The following is a 22,033-nucleotide window of genomic DNA, read 5'->3' as shown; positions in this document are numbered from 1 at the left end:
GGAGGGTCATCCGACGGCCGTTTGTTGGGCGGTCGCCCCTGGCGGGATTCTGCTTAGGTTTGAACAGTGTTTGGTGAAACAATTCTAACTTCAGGGATTTTCTAGCATTGTTTCTTGCTTTACGTAGAATTTATACATTGTTTACTATATTGTATATTAAGCTATTGTATAACATTTTCCCTGATATTAATACAGTTTACTAAGGACTTGCCAACCACGGATCTGTCAATAGTTCGCGGGCGCTCTGTCTCTTTTCTGGATCCCATCGAAGCATCTTCCTCATAAAGTTCATGAACATCTGCTTGTTCTCGCCTTCTAGGTAGTACTCTTCTGAGTCATCCAATGAAATGGATGGGATTTTCTCAGAAGCCTTCCATTGGCCTATTATTTATTAGCTAATGGATAAGTAAATGTTGTAATGACGAAGCTATACCTGACGAGTCCCAGTATTCCAGGCTGCGAGGTGATTTGCGAAGAAACTCCACTGGTGGAGGCCCCAGAATCGCTACCATTTCGGCCAGAACTTGCGCGTCCGAATGGCAACCGTCTGGTCCTCTGCCATCGAATAAGTGATGATCTTCGAAGAGATCCCAGAACTTGAGTCCCATATTAGCCAATGCCGTATCGAGAAATATACTAGAGGGCCAGATTCATGCTCACCAACACCCCGACATTCCATATGTCAACCTTCGCTGTCCAATTCATCCCAAGAATGACTTCAGGCGCGCGATAAATATCCGGCTGGATCAATCCTTCGTGCACTTCCCCAAGACGAGCTTCTCCGAAATCCGTGAGTAGTGGCATCGCGAAGCCACTCCAGCCCTTCTTGCGACGAAACGGGCGAGACTGATAGACAATGTACTCATTATCAACCTTGCGAGGACTCGATTCAGTAATCTCGCCATCATCCCATTCCCGGAAGACTGATTCGTCTTTCGCAGCAATGATTATGTTCTTCGCTTGGATATATACAGCGGACATTAACCATTTATAGACGATGGCCTGCGACGGGCTACAGACCGGTATGTATTACATGCGCCTCTGAGTGTAGATAATCAAGGGCCAGTAAAAGCTGCTGCAGTGCCCCTTTTAGGAGGTCTTCAGGAAGGCTCATTGGGTCCAATGTTGCCTGGAAATGCAGGAGGCTTGTTAACAGAGGTTCGTAAACAATGCACTGATGTATGCCTTTGGGACTCGTAAGCTCGAATTTTTCTATCATTTGGCGGACGAGACTGCTGCCCGGATGCTGTGACTTTATCCGCGAAAGGTGCTCTAATACGCGCACCTCTTGATTGTCCCTCGAGCTGCTGATGTAGATTTTCAGCGCTATATACCGGTGGTGTCTACCTACGAAGTTAGCTACATATACGAGACCCGAAAAGAGTAGACTGATACTTACTGCAAGTCACTACAGAACCACCACGTTGAGTTTGCCCCAAAGCCCAGTTTGCTAATAACTTGGTACCTAGACTGAAATACATAATCAAGTTCCACAGGATAGTAAAGACCACGTTCATACGCAGGCATTCGTTCTTCCTCTATTTGCTTTGCAGAATCCTGAGTGGGGTGGCTAGAGGACATGGCCCTTCTCGGGAGATATGGCAGTCGAGAGATTCGACTGATCCGAAGGAGCATCTTCATCGCAGAAAGGTAAAATTATACATTAAAAGCTATTGACCATCAGGATGCCATAATAGCACAATAATCCTACAACCTAACCTATTGTTATTATTCCCAGGACTTTACTCGAAAGGGGGCCGCCGAGGTTCTGTTGCTTGCATTATATTGCCTCTTTAGGTAGTGATCTGCATAGAAAGTGATCGACACCTTGTGTATTAGGTGTCAAGCCTCTTGTGACTAATCTACTTTTGGGTTAGTGGCATGCTTTTGCATACTCAATATCGATGAAGGTGGTTCTCTTCCTTGAGATTGTCTGATATTCTTAAGCTTGCTGAGGTCACATACATGGTTTGCATTCTACACATCGCACTGTCTATGGAAATGAGTTGGGTAATCACCGCTCCATTGCAATAATGTCCTCACTTTCAAATGGTCCCGGGGTTATCGTTCCGGCACCCCAGCCCTTGAAGCCAGAAGACCGTGACGCAGCGCTGAGGCTTTTTGACAGTATCGTCGAGCAATTCGAACCTTCGCAGGCAACCGAGAAAGGCTTGAAACCAGTTTCTCTTATTCGACTGATGAAAGAGGAGGTTTCCGATAAAGATAGCTTTCTCAACCTCTTCTTCCCTTTCATTGAACGACATTTAGGTGGAGTCTCGAACGATGCAGAGCCCTCCATTGCTCACATTTTAACTCGTTTGGACAATTTCAGTACATGGACCAACTCAGACAAAAGTGCCCTTGGTGAAAGCCTGGTCATGTTCGCGAACTTTCTGATCGATAATTTCTTCTTGCCCTGTATGTTGCTATACACATGCTTGAAGTTAGTGGAACTAAAAGTCGTTTAGTGAAAGCTTTAGCTACGAAAACTCCTCAACCTACGCCAGCATCTCTTTCCCGTGCTCAGATCTCCGAAGCAGGAGTTGGTACGCCTCAACGTATCTCCACTTTACGACGAGACTGTCTTTTGCGTGATCGTCATAGATGCGTCGTAACTCGAAAATTCGATATCCGAGAAGCTGAGGATCGATTAGCAAAAGACGGAACCGATCCCAAAGACGACGACGGAGGGTCGTTGTTGCCGGAGAGCGATGCGATGGCCTTTCTGGAGGTAGCACATATTATCCCTCATTCCTTCATGTCACTCACCAGTATTGATGGGGAGCCAAAACTGGTGTGTAATAATCCAGATTCTCGAATTTTATCCATCACTTACAATCTATCTAGCCCGAGCACAAACAAATGGCCCATAAAATCTTGAATATGTTCAATCCCACTGCTATTCCTCTCATCAGTGGGACTGATATTGATCGACCTATGAATGCGCTCACTTTGACCCATGATCTTCACATGTTGTTTGGTAGATTTGAGATCTCGTTTGAGCATATTGGACCTCAGACCTACAAGATCGACTACGTAGAACGAGATCGCTTATTTCGAATTGTGAAGCTTCCTGTCACCCGAACGCTGTATATCACTCCAAACCGAAATATAGGCCCGCCATCTGTTGATCTTCTGAAAATCCATTGTGCCATAGCGAAAATTCTTCATCTAAGTGCTGCGGGTGATTTCATTGACAAATTTCTTAGGGACATGGAGGAGATGGAAGGCGGCCAGGTGATGTCAGATGGGACGAGTCGCATCGACGATTATGTGCGTTTCAAACTCGCCGCTTGACTTGATAGTTGTGACTGAATGTCTGTTTGCCAGGAGTATGCAAGGTTCAGTTCCAGCTAAATAGCCGCGCGTCATCATCATATGAACCGACTTTTCAGTCATTGGAGCTATATTCTTGATGATAATATATAATTCTGTATATGATATCTAATTAGATACAGGTGGTGTGTGATTGCTTGGATATTTATTTTAAATAAGAAATAATAGTTTCCATTATACTATGCTATAAACTAATCCCCTGCTTGTATTATATAGCTAGAAACACTAATAGCCAATCCTTATAGAAATTCATGCCCCTTGCGGGATGGATAGTATAGACGGGGAATTTCCCCGCATCGCCAAAATTTTCTTTTCCTTCGCCGCCACGGAACCAAGTCAGGAACGGATCCCCTTCTCTTGTCTCCTGTCCTTCCAACTGACTTTCGCTTTCACTTCTGCCATTTTTCTTATTTTCGCTATCCCTCCTGGCTCCCTCTCCTCGCATTACCGCGTACCTACTGCGACGCGGCCGGATTCCCCCGCCCATCATGTCTCTCGTGCCCGTCGACACCACACTGCAAGTCCCACCTCCTGACCCGGTTCAGGAGCCCCCTGAGGTGGCCATCACGCCCTGCGACCCATGGCCTGCACCATACTATCTTGAAGGCGGCCTGCGTCGGGTGAAGCCATACCACTACACCTACAACACTTTCTGCAAGGAGCGCTGGCGGGGTCGTGAATTGGTGGACATTTTCCTGTCGGAGTTTCGCGATCGTCCCGCAGAGTACTACGTACGCTCCCATCTCTTGACTATTCTTTGACAAACCATATACTGACATGGTTCTCTGGACTGCAGAGGAAAGCCCTACAAGATGGCCTTGTCGCCGTCAACGGCACGCCTGCTGGCCCCAATACCGTTGTCAAGAACGGCCAAATCATCTCGCATACCCTGCACCGTCACGAACCCCCCGTCACCGGGAAAGAGATTGGTATCATCCACGAGGATGACGATTTGATTGTCATTGATAAGCCCGCCGGTGTGCCCGTCCACTCCGCCGGTCGCTACCACTACAACTCCGTGCTCGAGATCATGCGCTCTCAGCGCCATCCGGAATGGGTCCCACGACCCTGCAACCGTCTGGACCGACTCACCTCCGGAGTCATGTTCCTCGGAAAGACCCCGAAAGCTGCAGAAAACATGACCGGCAAGCTCAAGGCCCGCACCCTCCAGAAGGAGTATGTGGCGCGTGTCAAGGGAAAGTTCCCCGACGGCGTCATTGTCTGCGACCAGCCCATCATGTCCGTGAGCCCAAAGGTAGGCCTGAACCGCGTTCGCGCCACTGGCAAGGAGGCAAAGACCAAGTTCCGCCGTCTGGCGTATGTCCCGCCTCAAGCTCCGGAGCCTCAGAGCGCCCCCGATGCAGACGGACGGGTGGCGACTCCGCCTCCGGTCTACACCAACGAAGACGAAGGATACAGTATCGTCCACTGTCTGCCCTTGACCGGCCGCACGCATCAGATTCGCGTGCACCTTCAGTTCCTCGGACACCCGATCTCGAACGATCCCATCTACTCCAACCGCAAAGTTTTTGGACCGGATCTCGGCAAGAACGACACCAGCGACGAGCGCGACAATGAGCTTATCGATAAGCTATGTAACATTGGCAAGACCGAAGTCCCTGACACCGTAAGCTACCGGACGCACCTTACCACTGTGCCTATGGTACCGCCAGGCACGGACAACTCCGTCGTGGAGGAGATCATGTCTCGCGAGCACGAAGCCGCCGTGGAGAGATACCACAAGCGCAAAGGCGAGATGTTGTCCGGCGAGAGGTGCAAGATCTGCGACACAGAGCTCTACTCGGACCCTAGACCCGAGGATCTAGGTATTTTCCTCCACGCCGCGGCATACTCTGACAAAGAGGAGGGCTGGAAATACACGAGCAAGATGCCTAGCTGGGCCCTGCCGCCGGACGGTGTGGAGGGACCGCGCGAGATGCCCGACTGGGTGTTTGGTCCTGAGGAAGAGGAGATCGTTATCGGACATGCTGTTTTGCCTGGCGCGGAGGACGGCTCGGAGGCGAATATCCCTGCTCTTGTGCAGGGTGTTGGCCTCGTCGATATTTCGTCTGGTAGGAAGGCAGATGCTGCTGCGCAGGCGGCTGCATGATAAAGACGTTGGTTACATGGTGCATGATTTGGCGTTACTTGCAATTGCAATTAGAGATTTTAGACATGTTGAGATGATGAACGACGGACTACATTTTGTCACATAGCTGGATTCGTTTACTTGATACCACCATAGACAAAGTTTCATCTGCCACTTCAAATTGGACATATCATAGAACAAGCGTCATAGACAAACATAGTTCCATTCTGCGGGGTGATACAACGTATATACAATTACAGCTTGCCTGGCTTGTCCAAATAACGAGTGAAGTAAAGCCATTTACGTAGTTATAGTCTATACGATAGGTAGGATACAACACTAAATGGGACCAACTACAACGCTACAAGATACAACTACACCACCAGACGCAACCCTCGGTCATCAAAAAGTCTTCATAAGATTTAGATTTTTATTCCCAGACTGGCAGCACCAGCCACGACCACAAGCGCCCCATGACAAATGGAAACGCTTGCAATCCAGCATATACGTCGTCAACGTCAGACACACACAAAGCCAAAGCCCACATTAGAGAAGATGCGATGATTCAAGGCTCCGCAAGTCCCCAAGATCACAAATTAACAAACAAACACCACGTAGTAGTAGTTGTCTGTTGTTTTGCTTTTTTAATTGTCCCCCGAAAGTGGTTGGTTTTCCCATTTGGTTGGTATAAAGTGGAAAAAAAAGTTTTAATGAAAAATGAAAATGAAAATGATGAAATTTCTTGGGCTTTCTTTACATTCATTCCATATCCATTTAAGCCTCGGTGGTGACGCGGCCCTTGGGGTTGGTGACCTTGACGCCGAGAGCCTTGGCCTTGGCGATGATGTCGACGCGCTTGCGGGAGGAGACGGCGCTGGCGATCCTATTTGATTTATTAGTATTGTATTCAAAAGAATTATATAATGCCAAAGATAGGTGTAGACGTACTCAGCGGCGTAGGTGCGGTTGTGCATCAACAGGAGCTCAACGTCCTTGGGGTTGTGGACGAGGAAAGCCTTGTGGCCGGAGGGCATCATGTGCTTGGTCTTCTTGTTGGATCCGTAGCCGATGGAGGGCATGGGGATGTTGCCACGGAAGCGTCTACGGACGCGGTTGTCGATACCCTTGGGCTTGCGCCATGACTCCGGCACGCACTTGAAGCGGTCGGACTGGTGGCGCCAGAAACGCTTGGTGCCTGGAAGGAGTTTGATGTTAGTCGGGTCGTTCGTCCTGACGACGTGTGTATGTGTGTTTTTAGTTCAATCCGGCTGTATGTCGGTGGTCCAGCAAGCACTTGTCAATTCATGTTGTTGGTGTGTGTTAATATCTTCGTCCAGATCGAATCGAAATTTCGGTCGCTTGTGATAATTTCTTCGTCGATCAAGTTCGTCGTTCGCCATCGTTCCTTCGCAATAAGAAACATAGAAAAATTGATTTGTTCGCTCCGATCGTCTGATTTCTCATTCCATCGCATCGTATATATTCCTCATGCTTGCTGGACGACTGACAACTGACGGATCGTACTCTGGCTGGGAACTGGACTGGGCTGGGACTAGCAGGGAGAAAAGAAAGGACATACGCTTCTTGACGATGGGGACGTGCTTCTTTGCGAGGACCATCTGTTCTCAATTAGCATGCAACAGGCAAGCAACTGGCAACAATATCACATACCTTGTCGTCGTCTCGCGGGCTGGCGCTGGGAGTTGTCGTACGGGTCGAAATCGATCTCGAAAATTCGCGCTCAGGTTTGGCCGCCCGAGAGAGTCGAGCTAGTGGCTCGCTTAGCGAGTCTAACTGCTCTCGGTGCGTTAGGGCTCATTACGCTTGCCCTGCATTTTGCCGGTACTGCTGACTCAGCCGACTTAGTGCGGTGGATAAGCTTGCCTTGTGCCATTCCATATCAGGAATAGCGTATATATGCTGTGATCTACTATGGACTTCCGCCTCCGCAGCACAGCAGCAGCACCGCCCCGTCGTATTCGCGATGCTTGTGTTCCATCTGTGCAATTGAGCAACTTAAAAACAAGTTCAATGCCTACAGTCATACATGGAACAGGCAGCTGACACTTATAGCTTTGCCTTGTTCAACCGTGATGGCTTTCAGGGGGACTGTTCCCTCTTTCCGCGAGGCTGCAATCTGTAGTACACAATGCCGGCGCTTGCCATCGGGCAGCGTTATCCATATAAGGGATGACTCCTCTTCCATGAACTTAGTGAGCAACACAAGGCGATTAACAAATAAATACCTTCATTGAGATTCTGTCATCCCCTTCTTCTGTAAAACTAGCGGTTGCCCCCTTCAAGCTGCACCATGAGCTTCGGATATGGTGTCGGGGACTTCCTCGCTGTAGTGAAACTCGCCAAGGCCATCAGGGTGCGCTTTGTTAGTGCACCAGACCAATTCAGACATATTTCAGAAGCGTAAGGATCAATACCATGCGCGTCTTTCCCGAGACTTACATGTCGCCAGTTCAAAGACCTTGTGCAATGTCCTCCGCGATATCAAAGACATCTACGAGCAAGCGGAGCTTGATTCCCAGCAGGAGAAACACCTAGACGAAATCTCTCGCTCTTGCCGTAGTGGACTTAATGAACTACTCAGCAAATTAGACAAATACCAGGAGTTGGACCCTGGCACTAACAGCCTAGGGGGCACCTGTCGTCGCGTCTGGAAAAGACTCAAATGGGACCAAGCTGAGATGGCTGAGATTTGTCAGAGGATACAGTCCAATGTTCAAATCTTTAATCTCTTCAGTACTAGTCTGACTAGGTATGGGTTCATAATAACCCAGGAAGGCGAGTGCTCACACATTCCGAAAATAGTCAAGTAGCCTTTACTACAAACGAGCTCGTTCACCGAGTTAACAACACCATGGAAGACAAAGCTCAGCATAAACTCCTTGAATGGCTTACGACCGTCAACTATGCAACTCAGCAAGGTGAATATTTCAAACGTCGGCAAGAGGGTACCGGTAAGTGGCTACTAGGCACGGACAAGTTTCAGCAGTGGATTAACAACGAAAATAAAAATATCCTGTGCACGGGCATACCTGGAGCTGGAAAGACAATGCTTACTGCTATTGTCATCAAACATCTTGAAGAGAAGTGTGAACACGACCGAAGTGTTGGTCTCGCCTACATATACTGCAACTTTCGGCGCCACCATGAGCAGAGTGTGGACAATATACTTGCGAGTCTGATAAAGCAATTGTGTCAAAGAATGTCGTCCCTTCCCGGGGATATAAAGACCCTATATGCGCAACACAAGAAACTTCAGACACGGCCGGAACTCGACGAACTTTTCGAGAGCCTATCCGTTCTGCTTGGTCACTTCTCGAGGATCTTCATAGTGGTGGACGCCCTTGATGAATATTCATCTAGGGATGAAGCGCTACGCAGGCTGTTATCCGAGTTATTTCGTCTGCAGAGCAACAGCACAGTTAGCATATTCGCTACGTCACGGCATAGCCCGGTCATCCAGTCGGCATTCGATGGTTGCTTACAGCAAGAAATTTCTGCTGCCGCTGAAGATGTAGAGGCATATCTGCGAGATCACATGTCCGATCTGTCAAGGGTCGTGCTAGGAAACAATAAGCTACAGGACGAAATAGTTGAAGCAATTATAAAAACAGTGGATGGAATGTATGTTCCACCATGTGTCTCATTAAGAAAATCCGCTCTTGCACTGACATTCATAGGTTTCTTCTTGCCCAACTCCACCTTGACTCATTGAGAGGAAAGCTCTCGGTAACGGCGGTTAAGAAAACACTAGAGAAACTGCCAACTGGAACTGACGCGTACGATGTTGCATATGAAGAAGCCTTGGAGCGGATTAATGGGAAGACGGCGGGAGAAAGAGAGTTGGCATTTCAGATTCTTGCATGGATCACCTGCGCTCGGGTGCCGCTGAAGATAGAACAGCTTCAATATGGCCTTGCAGTCGAGCCCGACGAGGCAGAGTTTGATCCTGATAATCTTCCTGACGCGCAAGACATGGTCGCTGTTTGTGCTGGCTTGGTAACTATAGACGAAAATTGTCGTATCATTCGCTTAGTCCATCATACCGCACAGGAGTATCTCGAGAGATCCCAGACAAAGTGGTTTCCCCGAGCGCACTATGACATGGCAAGAGCCTGCATGGCATACTTGCTGCATTCCGTTCAGCCACGAGCATACTTACTCCTGGAAGATTTGCATTTTTCTGGCTACTGTACTCAAAATTGGGGCTATCATTTTCAGCTTGCCCTTGCAGAACCCGGATTGGTACACAGCCTTCTCCGAGACAAGAAGAAGGTCTGGAATTGTGCTCAAGCCTTAATGACGTCACGGGGCGAGATAGATGTTATTGAACGGCACGAGCAGATGCCAGAAACGGTGACAGAAGCTCACTTGGTTGCATATCTTGGGCCAGAAAGTGCGCTGAGGGAGCTGATAAAAGCCGGATATCCCTATGATGCTCTTGATGCTGCCAACAGATCTCCACTATTTTGGGCAGCAGAGAATGGCCAGGAGGGGGCAGCCAGATCTTTGATCGAACAAGGACTCGTTCCAGATCAACAAGACCAGTGGGGATTTACTCCCCTTGCGCTAGCAGCAAAATATGGCCATTTCGAGGTTGTGAAGTTACTCTTGGACAATGGAGCCAGTCCAGATTTAAGGAGCAACGATGGCCGAACCCCTTTGATGCTTTGTTGTGACAAAGGCCATAACTATGGCAGCGCTTGCAATAAATATCGAATTGGTGAACTTGAATGTCACGATAGGGTAGTCGCACTTTTGCTCGAGGCAAATTGTGACCCTAATATAAGAGATGAATATGGCTTGTCCGCGCCCAACTACGCCTTTGCTAGAGGACGCATGCGACTTCTTAAACTAATAAAACTATACTCGTCAAGGAAGCTGAATCTTAATGGTAAAGGATAATGCAGGTAAGATACCGCTCTTCGACGCAGGCAGATACGGGGATTCGCTTGCTGTCTCATCATTGCTCAAGCAATCGTTTGGTGCCAACCACATGAATGTATCAGTCTGGAGGGATGATTCTCTTATCAAGGATAATGCAGGTCATACACCGCTATTCAACGCAGCCAAATATTGGGGTGCGGTTGTTGTTCTAACGTTGCTCACCCATGGGTTCTATCCGAACCACATGAATGATTCCGGCGTGACTTCGTTGTTGTTCGCTTCTTCCCACAAGCTTTATGATGTTGTTAGGGCACTATTAGACAATGGGGCTTGTCCAAGTGTGATGACTGAACATCAGGGCATGACACTATTGCTCTATGCAATTCAGGGAGACCATCACTCCATGTTCATGTCGCTATTAGACCATGGCGCTGATTCTAACCTCGCTGATCAACAATTTGGTCGACCTCCTTTGGTATGGGCAGCGCAGAGAGATCTTGCTTCGATGATGGAAGCATTGTTGCGCAGAGGGGTTACGCAGACAGCCAGGACCGTAACGGTTAGACGGCTCTGTGGTTTGCGACTTCTGCACGACCAAATCGCGCTACTTCTCTCGAGTTTTATAATGGAGACCAACGTGGCCATCAAGGAATCTGTCTGCACCTCAAATCAGCCAGAGAACGCTCCTCTCATTCCTTCTCGCGCAACAGAACCGCAAGAAACGGGAAAGCCACCTGTCAAATTGTAGCATCATTTCACATATCTGTGAGGATGCCCTAAATCATCGGTGCCGTTATTTGGATAGGCCAATCAGTTAGGACATCAAATTGTGGATTTCCGAGTTTATGTTTATTGGACAGTTAAATTGAAGTTTTGAGTATACTATTTGAAGAATCTACTACCCTCCTAGGCCAATCCATCACTGCAAATCCAACAGCACCTTCCCACCCTCACTCACAAACATCCCCTCCATAACCTCCAAATCAGCCAAAGCCTCCTCCGGCCGCAGCCTCTCCTCCAACTGTCCCTTCAATATCGACTCCCCAAACGCAGCCACCTCATAATTCACTCCCCGTCCCTCATACGGCACCTCAAACGACTCCCCACCGCTAACCGTCACCGTATCCCGATCCAACTTAACCACACCCCGCTCACAACTAAACTCAAAGACCGTCTCATTGACAGCAGCCCCATACGACAACGACACCACTCCATTCGCCCCAGACTTAGTCTTAACCACCGCATCGAGCGTATCCACCGGCGCCAGATGCTCCCTCTGCAACCCCATCATAGCCGACACAGCCGCCATAGCGTCCTCCTTACCAAGAATGAGCCTCAATCCAGCAATGGCGTGGACCCCTCCATCGAGGACGAATCCGCCCTTGTATGTGGGTTTGCGACGCCATTCGGTTTCTGCAACAATGTTAGCTTACCCAAACCCTCCTAAATGAAGAAGAAGAAAGTAGAAGAAAAGAATAGATAACGTACGATGATACTTCGACCCCTCCCCAATCAACGTCCTCACACTAACCCTAAAAGCCTTCACATTTCCCAACTTCCGAACCTCCTGAGCCACCCGGGTAAATTTTCCCAAGAAGCGCCAGTTCTCCGCTACACCCCAGAGCGGCTTCGTCGCGAGAGCCTGGTACTCTGAGAGGAGAGCCCTAGCGGTGTTGAGATCACCCGCGATGGGCTTCTCGCTTAGGACGTGTTTGCCGGCACGTAGAGCTGCGCGGATGTAGCTTGGTTGGGCGGGGATGGGAAGACTGTTTTCCATTCAGTATATGTTTATCATCATCATCATCATATCTAATGATGATATTCGTCATATGCGGATTGAAGTGGGGAGGGGACATGCTCACGCAATAACAACAGCCCGCACATCCTCCCTGTCGAGGAGATCCTGAAACCGTCTACCAGCTTCGGAATCCTCGGAATATAATTCCACGTTCTTCATCACGGCGTCATCTTCTTTGCTCTTGCTCCCTGAGATGAGGGACTCTGCGGATTTGAGACTCCGGGAGTAGATGGCTTTGAGGGTGAAGAGGGGGGAGGTGGTTAGGATGGGCTTATATTCTCTTATTAGTACTTGGTATATGGGGGGAATTAAAGGGAGAAGGGGGTATGTGGTACCAGGTGTTCTTCTTTGGCGAAGATGCCTATTTTATTTCGATTAATATGTTAGATGCATGTGAAATTGGGATTGATACTGGGGATAGGTACCGCTGCCGATGATGGCTACGCCGATGGGGGTGGACATTTTGATGATGTGCGTGACAAAGATCACTGATAATAATAATAGTAGTAATGACAGGGAAGAAAGGAACTATATAGGAGTAGATAGCTGGGGATTGGGAGGCGAAGGGTCTATCGATGCTATTAATATAATTTGCTATAGGAAATAAAATGTGGGGACGTGCGAGGCACTCAGACTAATGGCGTTTAGTCCCGGAGTGTGGATGGCGGGGTTCGGTGGATATTCATTTCATTTCCTTCATTACTGGGTAATGTGTAGACGAATATTTCAACAAATATTATAGTAAAAAAGTAAAATGTGTACCATGCTATATTAATATCCTCCATCAATGCAATAATTCAAACGCTGCGCCGTAAATGCTATCGTCACTCTCATAAGTACGCCTCATCCCGTCAGGTCATGCATCTCGTGCCAACCATAACATGGCTTTCGCCAAACCAAAACACCGGGGTATATGATAAAAAGCAAGCGATAATGAAGAGCGAGAAAAGCAACCGAAACTGATATCCACCCAGTCTATCCGACCATCGCTCGGATCCGCTCCACACGTGCCATCGCTTTCTCTAAGCGCTCCAGTCGAGCTCGCTTCTCGACATCTCGACGTTCCAGCACCGCGACACGCTCCTCAAGCCGAGCTCGCGCCTTGCGTTCCTGCGCGACCATCTCGTTCGCCTGGCTGAACAGCTGCGCCGTCAACTCCTCCAGCTCCGTGCTCGCCTGCGACAGCTGGCTTTCTGCGGCTTTACGTAGACTCTGCTCCCGATTCAATGCATTCTGTAACTCCACTGTCTCCTCCTGGGTGGTTATCGGCTGTACGGGCTCCGGTGGGGGCGGCGAAGCGACCGGCTGAGCCTGGGTGGTACTGGTAGCGCTCGGTCGACGGTTGGGGAGGAAAGAGGCAAGCGTAGAAAGTCGGCCCGGTTGCGATTTCGGGGATGTTTGTAGGTGAGTAGGTGATTGGGACCGGTCGATTTGCGTCGATGCGGTAGATGACACGGATGTGTTGTTTCGGGAGGACGGTTGCGCACGCAGTCGTCGGATCTCTTCCTCGTATGCGGCCAGTTTCTCGGCTGTTGAGGAGTGACCTCCGTTAGTATACTATCAATGAGTAGTGTGGGGTCTGGGTACCTCACCCATTTGCATTGCTTGCAAGTTCAGAGCGTTGACCTGTCCTTCAAGGTCCTTCGCTCGACGTCGGGTATCATTTGTGGACTGTCCAGCAGCGAGAAATCCGTCCTGGCCGCAAGTTGGACAGACCTTTCCGGAGACGAGAGCGGCAGCGCCCGCCATAGAGGGCAGCGTGCCGATGAGAGTGGTGGACGTTAGAGCGGTGGTAGTGGTGGTGGTCGACATTGTTTGTGCCACATGAGGTGAAAGTGAGGATCAAGTTCGATCGTGTACAATGCACAATCAATTGTAGGGAAGGCAACGTCAGCGGATCGGAGGTGAAACTGAGCGGCGGGAGGCTGAAATGAAAGGATGCCGGACCAGTGTCGCAGAAAGCGGCAGAGAGACAATAAATAGGAGGCCAAGCTGCTTAAGGGACGCTCATGCAGTGGTGTAGTGAGGCAAGGGAAGGTGGTTGGAGGAGAAGATGTCGGTAGCCAGCCTGCTCAAACAAGAAAGCGAGAGAGCGTGCAGAGGCAGATGGGGATGAGGCCGGTGAGAGGAAAGAAGTCAGCACAGGCAGTAAGTACGTAGTAAGACGGGGAAGATTAAATTGATTAAACTGGGAATTGAATGCATTAATTGTCCCTGCGGCGGGAAGCGGTGGGGAGCCGCCGGTCTTTCCCTCTCCAGAACAGCAGAAGGAATGCATCTTCTCCTTCCTCTGCTGCGCTGGCAGTCACTCAAGTACTAGATCCTTACTACTGCCAATGGATGTGATCATCATATCTCTGGCATTGGACTGCCTACCACCAACCAACAATGTTGCTCCTTCTGCAAACCCTTGGAGACGCCGTGGAATCTTGTTGGATCCGCGCGCGAGGCAACACGTGTGGACCGCACCGTTGAGACCCGCTGGCTAGTGAGTTGCTGTTGGTGACTCGTCATTTGCCTGTCTGGTTGATCTGCCAGTTGCATCTCATGCCGTGACAGTTCCTAAAACTGACTTGCTTGGTCTGTCTCGTACAAAAGTCCTACAGACAGGCGCTTGATACACCGACTGGGAGACGTGCTGCGAAAGGCCTCGACTCCATTCCAGCCTCCTGGCCAACCGCCCTGGATGCCATCGCGTTCCTTATCGCCAGGGTAACACCAGCCATGAGATAATGGATAAACCCTGCAGCCTTGATAAAGATCGGGCTCCCTTGCTGGCCCGGGAGATCTTCAACCTTAACCTGTCTAGAAAGGAGATGTGCGCTGAGGAATCACCGATCTTGTCTCCCTTGCAGACCTCCCGGCTTCATAATACCCTTCCGACCGGAAGATCTTATATCAACGTTTTTATTTCGAATTCACATCTCATCTCTACCCCTTTTAATCCATCAATCGTTACTTATCGTGTATACTCATCAACACAGCCTTAGCATCGTAACTCATCAATCTACGTCCAGTCCAGCCTTACTTCTTCTCCCTCCCCGGCAGAACCCTTCGATCCGAGAGCGCGATAACCACGGAAATGCCTCCGCTGACTGCCCCCAACACCGTCACCATTGTCGTCCAGCCGGCTCGTTCGACTAGCAGACCCGCTACCAAGGGCCCCAGTACCTGCCCGCCCGACCAGGCTACATTGAAAAGCCCGTACGCTTGTGCAGTTCCTCCTTGATGTCCGAAGATACCGGGAAATTCCCGCTCGTACCGCTCCGTCACGTTGTTGACCTCCGTCATCAGGGAGACCATCTGCAAAGTCGAAGCGACACCTGCGAGGAAGAGGAAAGCATAGAGAAGAACTTGGTCCTGGGTCGTGTTGCGTGCGACAAGCTGGAAGAGCAACAATGTTGGAAAATCGAGCAGGAAGCCAACAAAGGCTACCCGGGGTGCTCCCCAACGGTCCACTGCATCACCTACAATCATTGGTTAGCAAAGCTAGAGGGCATCAACATCGTCTGGCACATACCAATCCATGGGGAGAGGAAAGAAGGCGCAAAGAGCGGTAGGAAACACAGCCCGATTTCGAATGATCCCCAGCCGAACGTTTTCATGACATACAGTGGGAGCACCTGACCTCGTTAACTTCATCTATGAAGATATGGGATGGGCACATACCGTATCAAAAGCGGACCAGATGATAGCATCCACCACCGTCGCCAAAAGAACGACGAGCAACTTGCCTGAGAAAATCAGGCGAACAATCCCAGGTACAGAGGTTGACCTCCCGCTGGTCAGTGGCTCGCCGCTGTCCTGGGATGGACACTCATCAGCGATGCCAGATGTCTGACCTGCGCTATCATTCGCCGTAATTGCATTGTACCCAGTGCCGTGCGCACCAGCTTCGTTTAGCAGACCTTGTGTCTCTCCGCCACTGCCTGACTGAATCCATTGCGCAGCATTCTTGGGTTCGACCATCACAAGTCGAAGACAGATATCCAGCACGATCAACCCAATTGCCAATACAAACACTGCATGATAGCCCACTCGCGACAGCCTAGATTATTAGTAAATCGACTTTCAAGCTTCCAATGCGACAAACACTGAACTCACATGATCCCTCCGATAAATGGGCCAAACACCGTCCCCACGGTCAGTGCCATCGAGACATATCCCATTGCAGCTCCCACCTGATCCTTGCCTACCGTATCGACGACGAGAGCCAAACCGACAGTCCAGACCACGGCAGCTGACAACCCTTGGAGACTGCGCGCAATGACCAAGGACGAGACTGTTTCTGCGAACCAGAACACGATAGTCGTCCCGGCGAGCGCGAGTAGTCCAATGAGGAAAGGTAGCTGGCGCGATGAGCTTCTGTCCGCGAAGTAACCGAATATTGCTAGCAACTTCGTGTTAATTGCGCTCATTTCGTTAAGTAAGGAAGTGACACCTACGGGATCCGAAGAATATACCACCGCCAAAGGCAGCCAGCATGATTGACATCCATTTTTGCACTGTGGATGATTAGCCTGTTGTCTTACAATTTCTGATACAGAGACATCCTACACTCATCTTCCGGTACGATCACGCGTGTTTTAAGCACAATTGGCAAGATGGGCACAATCTATACTGGTCAGATGAAGCTCCGAGCCGATCCGAAGGTGGTGCAGTTACCATTCCATAAATGAACACATCCTATGATCGATCACGACATCAGCACCAAAACCGATCCATCATCACAAGGATCAAATACCGTGAAGACCGCAATAGCCACCACCGAAATCACAAATGCCCTGGAGGAGCGAAAAGCCAGCTTCCAGGGCGCAGAGCCCGTAGAAGGCGGATCGGAAAGGAATTCTTCTGGATACATCCTGACACCGACACACAGAGAGGAGTGTTACTGAGAGAAGGATTGTGAGGGGAAGAGGAGGGATATGTGCGAAAGGAAAAAGAAAAAACAGAGCCTGTCAGTCGGTCGGTCAAGAGCTCTAGTTTAGATACTGACAGTAGTATGATATGTGGGGTAGGGTAGCGGGATAGTAATCAGATGGTAGCAATCGTAGTCTAGTTAGTCGCAGTCTCGTCGCGTCCAAATGCGATAGATAAAAATAAAACCAGATAGATAGACAGACAGATTAGCAGATAGATAAAGATCAACTTACGTAGTGATCTAGCTCTAGCTCAACATACGACGGGATTACTTGCCTTTATTTCCTCCCCTCACCCCCATCACAATCTCTCCCTCTCTGACAGACAGACAGACAGACAAACCAGCGGATCGTAATCCGCGGGGACCCGACTTCCTATTCGGGATGGGGGCTGGGAGCGTAGAACTCACTACTCACCAATGAATCAAATCGATGGTCTGACTGAACTAACTTTCTTACTCTTACTCCCGTTCTTCAGCTGCTGCTGCTGCTACTTACTAGGTACTGCTACTAGTTGGGTCGCTATGCATCCCGTCGATCCTCTCGATCGAATTAGGTTTGGTTTTCCCTTCCTTCAGCTTCTCCGCGCGTGCTTTGCTGCTACTGCTGCCATGGTGGAGGGAGGGGGGAAGCGATTGGTTGTGCATTTATTTGCTTTTGATGATTAGTTTCTTTCTTTTCTTGCTTGGAATCATTATGATGGATGAGGGTTTAAATAGGAGTTTTTATGTTTATGTGTCTTACTTATTACTGGGTTCGATATGGTTTATATATTTTTATATAGCCGCATAGCTTGGTTTCGAGGAACTTACTCACGCACTCTTATTAGTGATGTTAGTCATTTACTGACTAGCCTACAAGATAGCACAATGCATACAGCTACTAGGTCTTATAAACTGCTAATCGTTATCTTATTCGTATGGGGGAACTGCCTCGTGTCAACTAGTAGTAGGGACATGCATGGGGGCTCTCCGGTTAGGTTGAACAAGAAGGGAACAAGACTCCACACGCCATCCCCGGATCCAGAAGCAAGACAGAGTTTAAGAAGAAAAGAGAGTTTGGAGAGTGGAGTAAAAAAGCAACTGTCTGGCAGCAAAAAAGGGGGTCGGGCAAATTAATTTCGGAGGCGAATGGAGGGGTTGAGGTTTTGATCAGCAAGTTCAAAAGCATAAGATAACAAGTGAAAAGAAACGTATACTCTTCTTCCTTCGCATCAGCCATAAGGGTCATTGCTGTATAACACTTCATCCACGTACATGGGAATAACTAGCTCAGAGAAACGTGAAGAACACACACTAGGAAATTTGGGGAAAAGAACAAACTTTTCGACATGCTTGACGGAAGAAACAAGGGGACTAGACCTGAATCCTAGATCCAGACGGAGGCGGCAACCCGTAGGAAGAGAGAAAGGAGAAAGCGAAAGAAGTTGAGGACGACTCTGAACAACATCAAAACAAACGGACATCGACGTTAACCAAAATCCACCTGGCCATCTCCACGAGTGTTGCGCAGCAAATCGGCGACCCAACGAGGGCTAGAAGCAAAGTCTGGTCGCTTTATAACACGCACTTCGGGGACCATGGCGCAAGGTTTTCAGTCAAGCGATGACGAGCTTGGGGGGTATCCATTGATCTATGCAAACGTGCGGCCGCCACGGCGGTTGTTGCGCTGCTTCGAGCTCACGGTGCTCCAGCCCTCGTCGTCGGCTCCAGCCTCGGCAGGCCCGGCCCTCCAGTTGCCATTCGCCTTGCTGGCGGGAGCGTCGGTCGAGGCTTCGGCCTTCTTGGCAGCAGCCTCCTCGCTCTGATCCTGATCGGCAGTCATACCGCTCTCGTCCTCACCGGCCCGCCGGAGGATCTCGAAGTTCGTGCCACCCTGGGCGTGCTCGGCGACATCGCGGCCGTTGGGATCAGCCGGCGCACCGGTCTTCTCAGCCTTGGGCTGCTCCTTGGCAGGACGCTGCTTTTCGGTCTTCTCAGACTTCTCAGTCTTCTCGGCCTTGGCCTTCTCGTCCGCTTCCTTCTTTTGACGGATGGCAATCTGGCGACGTTCCTCAACCTCCTTCTCGCGAGCGGCAGTGTCGATGGGCCGAGCACCACCGAACGGGCTAGCCTTGGACTCGGTGTTGGCGGTGGGGCTGGAGACGGCCTCAGTCACAGTCCGTTTTTGGTGGTTCAAGCGAGGGCGAGTAGCGGGGGCGGCGGGAGCGGCAGCAGGAGAGGGAGGGTTGCTGGCCTCCTTGGCGGGCTGGTCGGGGCGCATCTTGGATCTCCAGGCGTTATCGAGTTCAGCAGCGGTGGGGGTGCGTTCTTGGAATTCGCGTCTCGGGGGGCGGGAGCCATCCTGGGAGCGTCCCTCACCCCAGGCGGGGGAGCTTCTTCTGAAACCAGGTGCTTCGTTGTTGCGGGGACGGCCACCTTCCCGGACAGGCGGGGGAGAGAGAGGGCCCTTGCGTTCCCAGTTGCTGAAATCACGGAACTTTCCATCACTCTCAAAGTTGCTGCGGCGGCCACTACCGCGGTCGCTGCCGGCATCAGACATGTTGTCGAGGTTGCGTCCGAAAGAGGAGCGGTCGGGCACACGGCGCTGAGGAACATCGGGCAGAGGGCCTTTGCGGGTCCAGTCAAACTCCTTGACATCACGTTCCTTGGCTATAGGTACCGTCAGCTGGCGCAAATCATCATACCTGAGAAAGGACACCTACGAGGTTCGGCAATGCTGGTGCGGATGGAACGTCCCTGGAGGGTAGCGCCGGAAAGATCAAGAGCCTTCTTCAGACCATCAACAGTCTCAAATTCGACATATCCGAAGCCCTTGGGGGCCTTGGTCAACTTGTCCTCCACGATACGGACGTTGGTAACACCACAGTCGGCAAAGAGGTCGGAGATATCGGCGGCAGTCGCATCAAAGGACAGGTTTCCAACATGGGCAGTGTAGGGGGGCTGGGTCGGAAGAGGAAGGGGCTCTCTCACGGCGTAGCCACCACGCTCACGCTCTGGTACTTCCATCAGCATCAAACACATATATCGGAGCAGAAATGCAGCAATAACATAGGGGCGAGTTCCGTACCACCACCAAAGCTGCTTCCGAAGCCAGAAGAAGGCGCAGCAGAGCGACCGAAGCTGGACGGAGCGGGAGCTGATATAAGTTTAGCATCAATCGGATCGAAGGAAGAAATATCATGTACAACGTACCGGCTAGAAAGGCATCAATATTAGCAGGGAGCGATAAACCAAAGGCAAGGAATCCGTCACTTACAAGGCAAAGGCATATCTTCCATCTCGTCGGCCCAAGAACCGAAGTCTGTTCCTGTTAGCCACCGTTCATCCCCGCGACGATATGGATGCACAGGGACATACTCTCATCGGCCAAGAAGTTGCCCAGAGACATCTTCTGGGCTTTCTGCTTAGAGGGCGCTGTACGTAGAATAAAGCCATTAGTATCCAGGACAATTCAGAGGATGCGAAATTGACGTAAATTGGGACAGTGCGCCGGACGAGGAGGGGTTAAACGTACCCATGATTGCGGTTGTTCAGAAGTGGGAAACGCGCCAAGGGGATTCCTGTGCGCGTCTCAGAATAAAGGTTCTTCTAAAGGATTTAAAGGGGGGGCTTCCGACGGGGAAGAAATCACGAGAGTGATAGTGGACGTCCAAAGGGGCGTTGAGTGATGGGGGGAATGCAGGACAGCTCCGCAGTGAAGGACAGAGGGGGAAAGTAGGTTAATCCGTGAGGATAAATTTTAGTGATGACGCTAGAAAAGTCAGCCTCAAAAAAGTGTTGGTGCGGCTTTGGGTCGGCCGCCTCGACCCAACCCGAGGGCTTTTTTCCACCTTTTTTCCCTCGCCTTTTTGCGGAGAAAGTGTGTCTCTCTCCTTCCGCCCCTCTTTCTCCTCTCCACCCGGTGTCTTTTTTCGGTCGGATTCGATGAGATAATGAGTATAAGTGACTGTGGACTGTCAAACTCGTCTCCCTTTTCTGGTCCCTTGTCACTACTATTGTTATAGTGGTGAATATTGTTTGTTCATCGGTTCTCCGCTTGAATAGGCCCCATTCCGCATTGGGCCAGACATTCTTGTCTTCATTGTCTGCGCGGTTGGTTCCATACTAGGAACGGCACTTAACCGACACGCAGACATCACTTGCAATCACTCCCTTTCTCTCACCTGCATTTTCCAGGTTGCTAATTTATCAAACTAACTCCCTCGTGAACTGCTATGACACACAGTAGTGATTCATTTTCTGTCTGCGAATGTCTTCTTGGCAGTTCCTCATCCAGACTCACGATCGTCGAGCAAAAAGGCATTGCTACTAATGAAGCTAGGCACCATTCACCTCCGAAGCCCGTGACCCCCACGCCATCCTAAAATACATCTCCACGTCAAGATGGTGACTAGGAAATCGGAAGACAATATACACAGACTGAACGTACAGTACAAGATTATTGCTCAGTGCTATTCAGGTACTATTCCGTACGTTCGGGTGTGTCGGTGATTGTCGATTTCCCAACAGTCGTTCGTGTCCACAACGAAACAAAGTACGACTGAAGACAACTAGTTTTCGAGAAACGCTGTCGGCTTCAACTCAAACACTACCCATCAGTCCATTCGAAGGAAGCGTCTTCGGTGATATTCTACACTTGTTGAAGACACAGCAATGCCAACCCCCACTCGAAGGACTTGCCCACTTACAAGTTCCTTCAACCCTTGGATATTCCTAGGTTGTCACAGTTCTATCCGACGGTACCGGCAGCGGCTACGTATTTGGACATAAGGATCTAGCCACATGGTTGGGATTGTGCGCCTAGTGTACAGCGAGGATAATATGGAGTTTGAGAACGTTTGCAGTTGGCAAGTGAAGGGTGATGAGCAACTGTTGATTTGAAATGGCTCGTACGCCATTTCTCGGGGCTAAGGACATATCTTGCTCTTCATCAGCCCGGTTGATGCACGTCTTTGGCATCCTCACGCTGCACATGGACGCTAAT

At 50.1% G+C, this 22,033-nt stretch overlaps 8 protein-coding genes across 8 annotated transcripts; 2 read left to right on the top strand and 6 right to left on the bottom strand.

Moving 5' to 3' along the window:
- Positions 1–199: 199 nt before the first annotated feature.
- BO88DRAFT_345164 (putative protein kinase) lies at positions 200–1,641 on the bottom strand (the record flags this gene model as incomplete). Its single annotated transcript, XM_025703284.1, has 5 exons — positions 200–381; positions 434–596; positions 661–959; positions 1,021–1,343; positions 1,400–1,641. 5 exons carry the CDS (start codon positions 1,639–1,641, stop codon positions 200–202), a joined length of 1,209 nt encoding a protein of 402 aa, XP_025560569.1.
- A 2,021-nt stretch (positions 1,642–3,662) lies between these two features.
- BO88DRAFT_406452 (pseudouridine synthase family protein) lies at positions 3,663–5,611 on the top strand. Its single transcript, XM_025707149.1, has 2 exons — positions 3,663–4,067; positions 4,133–5,611. Exons 1-2 carry the CDS (start codon positions 3,825–3,827, stop codon positions 5,444–5,446), a joined length of 1,557 nt encoding a protein of 518 aa, XP_025560568.1. The 5' UTR covers positions 3,663–3,824; the 3' UTR covers positions 5,447–5,611.
- A 134-nt stretch (positions 5,612–5,745) lies between these two features.
- Positions 5,746–7,363, bottom strand: BO88DRAFT_392290 (60S ribosomal eL32 domain-containing protein). Its single transcript, XM_025705053.1, has 5 exons — positions 7,272–7,363; positions 7,097–7,115; positions 7,005–7,044; positions 6,374–6,620; positions 5,746–6,308 (listed from the first exon to the last, which is right to left on the bottom strand). Exons 1-5 carry the CDS (start codon positions 7,322–7,324, stop codon positions 6,200–6,202), a joined length of 468 nt encoding a protein of 155 aa, XP_025560567.1. The 5' UTR covers positions 7,325–7,363; the 3' UTR covers positions 5,746–6,199.
- Positions 7,364–7,736: 373 nt separating this feature from the next.
- BO88DRAFT_392289 (uncharacterized protein) lies at positions 7,737–11,121 on the top strand (the record flags this gene model as incomplete). Its single annotated transcript, XM_025705052.1, has 7 exons — positions 7,737–7,846; positions 7,896–8,195; positions 8,249–9,067; positions 9,124–9,583; positions 9,665–10,314; positions 10,460–10,662; positions 10,753–11,121. 7 exons carry the CDS (start codon positions 7,737–7,739, stop codon positions 11,076–11,078), a joined length of 2,868 nt encoding a protein of 955 aa, XP_025560566.1. The 3' UTR covers positions 11,079–11,121.
- A 60-nt stretch (positions 11,122–11,181) lies between these two features.
- BO88DRAFT_406448 (Gfo/Idh/MocA family protein) lies at positions 11,182–12,706 on the bottom strand. The gene is made up of 5 exons (XM_025707148.1): positions 12,554–12,706; positions 12,464–12,489; positions 12,193–12,398; positions 11,819–12,096; positions 11,182–11,743 (listed from the first exon to the last, which is right to left on the bottom strand). Exons 1-5 carry the CDS (start codon positions 12,588–12,590, stop codon positions 11,250–11,252), a joined length of 1,041 nt encoding a protein of 346 aa, XP_025560565.1. The 5' UTR covers positions 12,591–12,706; the 3' UTR covers positions 11,182–11,249.
- A 169-nt stretch (positions 12,707–12,875) lies between these two features.
- Positions 12,876–14,287, bottom strand: BO88DRAFT_406447 (uncharacterized protein). The gene is made up of 2 exons (XM_025707147.1): positions 13,721–14,287; positions 12,876–13,657 (listed from the first exon to the last, which is right to left on the bottom strand). Exons 1-2 carry the CDS (start codon positions 13,938–13,940, stop codon positions 13,104–13,106), a joined length of 774 nt encoding a protein of 257 aa, XP_025560564.1. The 5' UTR covers positions 13,941–14,287; the 3' UTR covers positions 12,876–13,103.
- A 783-nt stretch (positions 14,288–15,070) lies between these two features.
- On the bottom strand, positions 15,071–17,258 carry BO88DRAFT_445210 (MFS transporter). Its single transcript, XM_025710192.1, has 8 exons — positions 16,873–17,258; positions 16,794–16,814; positions 16,686–16,743; positions 16,574–16,633; positions 16,233–16,518; positions 15,798–16,176; positions 15,649–15,751; positions 15,071–15,595 (listed from the first exon to the last, which is right to left on the bottom strand). Exons 1-8 carry the CDS (start codon positions 16,987–16,989, stop codon positions 15,153–15,155), a joined length of 1,467 nt encoding a protein of 488 aa, XP_025560563.1. The 5' UTR covers positions 16,990–17,258; the 3' UTR covers positions 15,071–15,152.
- A 1,229-nt stretch (positions 17,259–18,487) lies between these two features.
- Positions 18,488–20,778, bottom strand: BO88DRAFT_86751 (translation initiation factor 4B). The gene is made up of 7 exons (XM_025713209.1): positions 20,564–20,778; positions 20,407–20,463; positions 20,306–20,350; positions 20,242–20,244; positions 20,117–20,185; positions 19,752–20,042; positions 18,488–19,698 (listed from the first exon to the last, which is right to left on the bottom strand). The coding sequence occupies exons 1-7, from the start codon at positions 20,565–20,567 to the stop codon at positions 18,680–18,682; spliced, it is 1,488 nt and encodes a 495-aa protein (XP_025560562.1). The 5' UTR covers positions 20,568–20,778; the 3' UTR covers positions 18,488–18,679.
- Positions 20,779–22,033: the final 1,255 nt, after the last annotated feature.

Source organism: Aspergillus vadensis (genome assembly GCF_003184925.1).
Source record: "Aspergillus vadensis CBS 113365 unplaced genomic scaffold BO88scaffold_19, whole genome shotgun sequence".
NCBI lineage: Eukaryota > Fungi > Ascomycota > Eurotiomycetes > Eurotiales > Aspergillaceae > Aspergillus > Aspergillus vadensis.
This window is presented reverse-complemented; position numbering and strand designations above follow the sequence as displayed.

Coding starts and splice junctions, on each gene's coding strand:
- BO88DRAFT_406452 (XM_025707149.1), top strand. CDS start 3,825: ATGTCTCTCGTGCCCGTCGACACCACACTGCAAGTCCCACCTCCTGAC. Junction 4,068..4,132: donor ATCGTCCCGCAGAGTACTAC/GTACGCTCCCAT, acceptor TCTGGACTGCAG/AGGAAAGCCCTACAAGATGG.
- BO88DRAFT_392290 (XM_025705053.1), bottom strand. CDS start 7,324: ATGGAATGGCACAAGGCAAGCTTATCCACCGCACTAAGTCGGCTGAGT. Junction 6,621..7,004: donor CGTCCCCATCGTCAAGAAGC/GTATGTCCTTTC, acceptor AACTCCTTCCAG/GCACCAAGCGTTTCTGGCGC. Junction 6,309..6,373: donor AACCGCACCTACGCCGCTGA/GTACGTCTACAC, acceptor TAAATCAAATAG/GATCGCCAGCGCCGTCTCCT.
- BO88DRAFT_406448 (XM_025707148.1), bottom strand. CDS start 12,590: ATGTCCACCCCCATCGGCGTAGCCATCATCGGCAGCG. Junction 12,490..12,553: donor CGTAGCCATCATCGGCAGCG/GTACCTATCCCC, acceptor GAAATAAAATAG/GCATCTTCGCCAAAGAAGAA. Junction 11,744..11,818: donor GGAGGGGTCGAAGTATCATC/GTACGTTATCTA, acceptor ACATTGTTGCAG/AAACCGAATGGCGTCGCAAA.
- BO88DRAFT_406447 (XM_025707147.1), bottom strand. CDS start 13,940: ATGTCGACCACCACCACTACCACCGCTCTAACGTCCACCACTCTCATC. Junction 13,658..13,720: donor CTTGCAAGCAATGCAAATGG/GTGAGGTACCCA, acceptor ACTCCTCAACAG/CCGAGAAACTGGCCGCATAC.
- BO88DRAFT_445210 (XM_025710192.1), bottom strand. CDS start 16,989: ATGTATCCAGAAGAATTCCTTTCCGATCCGCCTTCTACGGGCTCTGCG. Junction 16,815..16,872: donor TGGCTATTGCGGTCTTCACG/GTATTTGATCCT, acceptor GATCGATCATAG/GATGTGTTCATTTATGGAAT. Junction 15,752..15,797: donor TCTGGTCCGCTTTTGATACG/GTATGTGCCCAT, acceptor TAACGAGGTCAG/GTGCTCCCACTGTATGTCAT.
- BO88DRAFT_86751 (XM_025713209.1), bottom strand. Junction 20,043..20,116: donor CGGAAGCAGCTTTGGTGGTG/GTACGGAACTCG, acceptor TGGAAGTACCAG/AGCGTGAGCGTGGTGGCTAC. Junction 19,699..19,751: donor CACCAGCATTGCCGAACCTC/GTAGGTGTCCTT, acceptor CGGTACCTATAG/CCAAGGAACGTGATGTCAAG.